This window comes from Eubalaena glacialis, chromosome 1 (genome assembly GCF_028564815.1).
Source record: "Eubalaena glacialis isolate mEubGla1 chromosome 1, mEubGla1.1.hap2.+ XY, whole genome shotgun sequence".
Classification (NCBI taxonomy): Eukaryota; Metazoa; Chordata; class Mammalia; order Artiodactyla; family Balaenidae; genus Eubalaena; species Eubalaena glacialis.
The window spans coordinates 127,099,943-127,106,849 of NC_083716.1; the positions used below are offsets into that span (position 1 = coordinate 127,099,943).

The 6,907-nt window shown below is 39.1% G+C and overlaps 1 protein-coding gene across 2 annotated transcripts in view; it reads left to right on the forward strand.

Annotated features, from left to right (window-relative positions):
- RAB3GAP1 (RAB3 GTPase activating protein catalytic subunit 1) overlaps positions 1 to 5,278 on the forward strand; it is a 113,049-nt gene extending 107,771 nt beyond the window's left edge. For both annotated transcript variants that reach the window (XM_061183512.1, XM_061183502.1), the window contains 2 exons: positions 15 to 117; positions 3,548 to 5,278. In XM_061183512.1, the coding sequence (XP_061039495.1) occupies positions 15 to 117; positions 3,548 to 3,784 (340 nt within the window). In that variant the 3' untranslated portion in view covers positions 3,785 to 5,278. The remainder of the gene's footprint in view (positions 1 to 14; positions 118 to 3,547) is intronic.
- The last annotated feature ends 1,629 nt before the right edge of the window (positions 5,279 to 6,907 follow it).

Consider the following 6,907-nt stretch of genomic DNA (forward strand, 5'->3'; position numbering starts at 1 on the left):
CCTCTCTCTTCCAGGTTTGTGAGTTGCCTTTTGGAGCAACCTGAGGTGTTAGTTGTCGGTGCAGGAAGAGGACACGCTGGCAGGATCATTCACAAGCTGTTTGTGAATGCTCAGAGGGTATGTGAGATTCCTTGCTGACTGTGTCATGGTCTCTCCAGGCCTCTGCTCTCAGTAAGGTGCTGTTTTGATGCTCACACGTGGCCGATTCTACAGCTGTTAATAACAGCACTGGATTCGAACACTGAAGAAATAATGACTCTCAACAGTAACTTTTTAGTCTTTGAAATCCATCTGCTTTCTTATGTGTTTAAATAAAATGATAAGTTTATTTTAGTACCTAAATTTCAGAAGTTAAAATGGCCTGAAATTCCTTGTTAACGAACCTGATAGGGACTTGTTTAGCAACGGCCAGTGCTGTGCCATGGAAAAAATGTTTACTACTTTCAAATTAGAGTTTAGTTTTACCAGTTTTAAACTCCATGTACTGCAATGGATTCACAACTTAGCTTGGAGTTAGTAAATCTAACTATTCTTATAATGGTGAAGAGATATAACTTCAGAGGGTTCCTAAGAAGGAAGAGCAAGATTCAGATTTTTAGGACTATGGAAAACAGTCTTCAGCACAGAAAGAAAGCTCAGTTTCAAAACTTTCCTTTGTCATTACCTCTACTGATAAAAGTTTTAAAAATCGTATAGTACCTCTGACATTCTAAAACTGTTAAGATTTGGATTTTTATGAGGATGGTATTAGTTATACTTTGGGTTGATTCTCTCTGTACTGATCTTGTTTACTGGTTAAGAGGCGCTGGTATTCCGTAGGTGATTCTCACATCAGGACTCATTAATTTTTTTTTTTTTTTATTACTCCCCCCACCCCGTCCCAGGACTCATTAATATTAAAGATTCTGATAAAAGTATTTTGAAGTGTACTAAATACAGGGTGCCCCTTATATAGCACTGTGATGACATTAGAATGGCCCAGTTTTGAAGGTATAATTCTCACAGTCAAATGAGAAAAAGAATTTTCGTGGGTTTACACATGGAATAAAAACTTCATAATCTCCTTTGAGTCGGTCTGGAGTGCATCGAATATATGAATTTGAATTTGAATATATTGAATTTGAATATATTCAAAATCATACCCAAATATACTGATAGGAATTTTAGCAAGAACTAAAACCTGAGATTATTTATGGGGTGGCCCCCTAAATTTAAGGATTTCAAGTTAAAAACCAAGTATTTCCTTATAAATTAAAGTTCTAGAAAACAATAGATGCTTACTTTGATTTATTTTGTTTTTCTCTCTGGCATGAAGCCAGAACCAAGTCTGTTTTCACATCCTATGATATATTTGCCAGTTTTACTAGCCAGCGCTTATAAGCACATTTCCTTGTTAACACCAATACGAATTTTCCTCATACTGCAAAAACTCTTTCCTCATTTTTTAAAACCTGTGTGTTAAGAGGATTTAAAATCTGAAGTATTTATAAAATATGTTTAATGCTGAGAGTAGAACACTATCATTGTTCTAAATACGTAAGCAAAATTATTTTCCCCAATGTGGAAATAACCTTTTTCCCTGAGACTGTAAGTAAAGTCTTACTGTAAAAATTTGGATAATACAGAGAATTATAATGAAAAATTAATGACACTGAAAACTGAATCACATTAATCTCACTACCCACTGGTGATCACTGTCAACATTTAACATCTAGTGTATACAAATATATGTAAATTTTACAAAATAGGATTATATTACATAGTGTACTTTGTTCTTATTTTCCACTTAATGTAATTATCTTTCTAGATTAGTAAATATAAGAGTGTATCATCTTTTCACTGAGCTCATTGTATAGCTAATCCTCTTTAATGGATACTGAAATTGTACATTCATCCCACATTATATAGTTTTAAAATATTTTAAACTTTCAAACCTTGAAGTGAATGTTTTTAGGGAATTGGCAGACTGTAATCCATATAACAAGCACCTGGTTGGTACATTTTTAAACTCACCTCTTAAATATCTGGCTAATTAATAGAAACCATTCAAATTTATTCACGTAATTTTTCATAATTAACTGATACTTTATATCAATTCTACTATTAAATCAAGATTTTAACTTTTTTAAAGTTACAAAATTTCACTGAAAATATTTTATAGCCTACAGTAATTTTACATGTTTAGAACTTTTCCTTAAAATCATACATTTTAATAAACTTTCATCATGATTGTATGTGTCAGTGGTATATCCATATTTAAATGGAATTCAGCAAACAGACCACTGATTGGATTTTGCCTTAGTCTTTCTAAATTGAATAAGTCAGACATCTAGTCTTAAATTCACTGGGTTATCCGTTTTTCAAGACATGAGTACTTTTTTTAGTATCTTAATCTTCGGTAAAAGAGCTAGATTTTTGCTGAATCATTTCCCCATTAAGTGACACTCTGTACGTTGCCTCTTGAGCCATCAGAGGCATGAGTAGTGAGATTTGTCTGCTCAGTTGGACGGCTAGGTGTGTCGTATGTGGTGTGTTTTTGTCCTGATATTCTTTTGATAGGATCATGTTCCTTAATGTAGTGCATGCTGTCTCTGAAATAATCTTGAAATCTCTTGTCTAGCTCTTTTTAAACCATCTTGCTTGTTTCCCTTTCATCACTGTTTTCTTTTCTCACCCTTTCTCAAGCTGACTGAATCTTCTGATGAGGTAACAAAATAGCCTTTGTCCCTCATAGTTCCTTGTTCCTTCCCATCCCTCTAACTTCATAAGGTCATTAAGACTAACCAACCACCTCTTTAACAGTCTGGGTTTGGCATACCTTTCTTGCTGGTGTTTAGCATAACATGATTTCATATTTCCATTGCCAAAACAATTATTTTTTTCCAAATTGATGGTATTGTGAAAGAAACATGGTGATCAGAGTTAAAATGAAAGCTCTAGTTGAATATGTATTTTATGCAATTTTAATGAAAAAATAGATGCCTTTAATATTGAGAACTTCTCTTTTGTGGCCACTGCTACATTTCATGGACCTCTGTCACTTCCGCATTACATTAGTCACCCACCCAGCAAACAAAACCAGTGTCCTCAGTTTTAATTTGACAAATGAACCTTAAAAAGAATTGAAAGAATCGATAAAAAATCATCTTTCCAGACTCTGGAGAGCAGCAGTTCCTTACTGGACTGAGGACATCAGACTTGGACTTGGGTCATTGCTAGAAGAAATGTATAGAAACCAGAGCAGCTCCATTGTCCCTCTTCATCAGATGCCTGAATATGGCCCTCACTTTCCAAAGCAGATTGCCTGGCAGTCATTATCTTCTGTCTGTGTCACCAGTTTATTTGTAATCTCTGGCTGCTCATGCAGTGTTTCAAGCTTCTTGCATTTTCTGTGTTGTGATTTTTGAGCAATCATAACATAACTGACTGCATTACTGAGTAATGTAGAACATTTTTATGTATTTATCATGCTTATTCATCTGTCCTTCAAAATGATCTGAGTTTAGCGTTCGGCCTGCTCTTGAACTAGTATGTGATTCTCTTCAAGGCTGCAGCCATGGCTCCGCCGGAGGAGGATCTGAAGAGGATGGTCCCCCCAGAAGAGAGGAGGCAGAACCTGGCGGCAGACTTCCCTCCCGCTGCGGGCCGGGAGCTCATTTTGCGCACGACCGTGCCCCGCCCCGCTCCCTACTCCCGGGCTCTGCCTCAGCGCATGTACAGTGTCCTCACCAAAGAGGATTTCAGACTTGCAGGTGCCTTTTCGTCAGATACCTCCTTCTTCTAACCCTTCTAGAGTTCCCTCATTTGTGGCTTCACAGACAGTGCTCACCCCTTCTGTGGGAAGGAGGTTGTGCCAGTCAGAACCTGAGAGGCCATGAAGAGGACCTGTCCAGTTTGGTGATCAAGAATCAATCATACCAGCATCTGAGAGACTCTCCACTGGGCTCTCTGGGGTCTTGTGGGGGCAGAGGAATGGGCTTCAGCTATTGAAAGATTTCTTCCCCAAAGAGACGGCCCTTGTTGTTTGGGGGATGGGGGGAGACCAAAACAACAGCAGGAGTTCTGTGTACTCCCTCCAGCAGGATTGTGTTCATTTCTTCTTTTCCGTGACTATCCCTTAGGCTATTGCCCTGCATTCATAGTCTCTGTAAACACTTATTATATTTATTAGTATCAAGTATGCAAAGTAGAGTACCAGTTAACTCAGATTTCTGGATATTTTGGTGGTAGCTTCTACTCCCAGAATCTATTTTTAAAATACTAAATGACATTCTGTTCATTCAGTCACCTGGTGGCCATCTTTACTGTACTAATTGACTTTTGATGAGCATTTTGAATATTCTAGGAGAAAGCCTGGAATTTCACATAGTCTATGTGTTTTTCCATGTAACTGGGACTTAAGTGTATTCCTTCCGATTAAAAAACTATATATTAAATGTCACTGCAAATTAGTTTTATATCTCTCGTAAGGTTTGTTTCTCTGACTTGTTTTGTCTTTGGTTGCCCTGGAAGATATCACCCTGCAGATCGTTGTTCTCTCTCTTGCTGTACAACATGCATTCCTTTTTTTGTGGTTGCTTGCAGTATTTAATGAAGCAGAGATGAGCACACGCTAAAAATATAGCCTCTAAACAGAGAGATTATCGTGCAGTTAGTATAATTTGGCATATGTGCTAATGTAATGAATAGAAGATTACTTCAGTGAACTATTTTGCTTTTGTATTATAGTTAAAATGAAAATAATCGATGGGGAATGTGTAGCACCCAGCATAAGGATAACACCAACATATTTCTAGTTATGTGACGATCAAGATTTATCAAGTCTGTGTTGCTATATGGCCTCTGTTCGGTAATCTTAAATCTATTTTTAGGCCTAAAATTCCCACTTTAATCCAAAGTGAAAAATGATTATACTGAAGCATAGACCTTGCCTATGTAACTTTAAAGAATTAATAGAGCTCTGTAAACCCTGTTATATTATTTTCATTAAAAAAATGTACATGTGTGTGTACATATATGTATATATATGCATATATATATATGTATGTATGTATGAAGTATAGGAGGCTCTTGCTGATTACCTCCTGGCCTTCACGGCGCTCTTCTCTGAGACGCTGGGTTTGACCGCTGCTGGCAAACCATGCAGTGTGGCCCGAGGACTGAGCGCAGAGCCAAGGAGAAACGCACCTTTCAAGGACAGTGTTTGTCTGCTTTCTAATGAGGAAGTTAATAACAAAAAAACGTTCTTCAAAGAGAGGTTGTACTTTAAAAAGGCATTGTGAATCTAATAAAAGGGAAGGTGTTGCTTTCTCTGGCTAATTTTCTCTTCTTTTCTCCCCTCCAGTGGGCATTTTGTTCTTATTTCAGTTAGTTTTATGCTGTCTCAGATTTTCCTAAATATTTGCAGCCTGCTGAGTCTTGCAGGGATCTCAAGAACACTTTGTGCCTTTTTTAATGACATTATCCCATTTTACTTTTATTATAGTTACGTGTTTGTTGATTTTAAGATATTTTTAAGTACCTACTTCGTATCAGGTACTGTACTAGGCAATGAAGGTGAAACAGAAACCGAACAGACTCCCTCCTTTCAGTGACCTTCCCATCAGTTAGGGAAGACTGAGGTAACATGGCTATAAAATGGAGAGTGCAGTCAACTCGACGGTATGAACTGGAGGTCCAATGTTTATTTAGTAATTCATTCATTCGTTGGTAGTGGCGACTAATACATGCAGTAATAGTGAATATAGGACTTCCCTGGTGGCGCAGTGGTTAAGAAGCCACCTGCCAACGCAGGGGACACGGGTTCGAGCCCTGGTCCGGGAAGATCCCATGTGCCGCGGAGCAGCTAAGCCTGTGCACCACAACTACCGAGCCTGCGCTCTAGAGCCCGCGTGCCGCAACTACTGAGCCCGCGTGCCTAGAGCCCGTGCTCTGCAGCAAAGAGAAGCCACCGCAATGAGAAGCCCGCGCACCACAACAAAGTAGCCCCTGCTCGCTGCAGCTAGAGAAAGCCCGCGCGCAGCAATGAAGACCCAATGCAGCCAAAAATAAGTAAATAAATAAATAAATTTTATGTTTTTAAAAATAGTGAATATGAGGGGTTATGGGGGAGGTTTTTCAGTCAGGCTTTAGGGATCAGGGAAATCTTTCTAGAGGAGATGATTTCTAGATTGAGAGCAGGAGGTAAGTAGGAGCTGAGGTAAGTAGGAGCTGAGGTAAGTATGGAAAATTGCTTGCAAAGAAGAACTACAGTTATTCCCCGTCCCTGTGCGCTTGCCCTGATTTACTGTGATTGCGCCGCTGCTCCCATGGAGTGGAGTTTATTTTTCCAGCCCTTAGCCTTGTCTTTCGTGGGTCAATGGGGTGTTAGCAAGTGTGACACAGGCAGAGACTTGAAAAGTATTTGCACGTTGAGGCTTGCCTTCTCTTCCTCCTGGGAACCGTGAGACATGCAAAGAAGACTGCAGAAGGAAGAGAGAGTTGGGGTGGTTTGTTATGCTGCAAAAACGAACTGATACAGGAGGGCGTAGGAAGATTGTTATGGCTAGAGAACACAGAATGTGCAAAAAACTCAAGAGCAAAGGAAAATGTATCTTTGGAGAATAGCCAGCATTTCAGTTTGGCTGGGTGAGGTACCCAGAGTAGAAAGAGGCAAGATGTGACGATGGTGAGGTCACTGAGGTGAGATGAGGAAGTTCTGGGTAAACCACAGCAAGAAGTTCGGGCTGTGTCTTCGGGGCACTGGTGAGTCAAGAGTTTGAAGCAAGGGAGTGATGTGGTGGGTTTTAGACCACACTGAATGGATTGGAGAGGCTAAGAAAGTATTTACATGTCCTAGATCTGGTACTAAATTGGAAAGTAGCAATTATATCGTCAGTGGTTCTTTTCCCCCTCCTTTGTGCTTTGT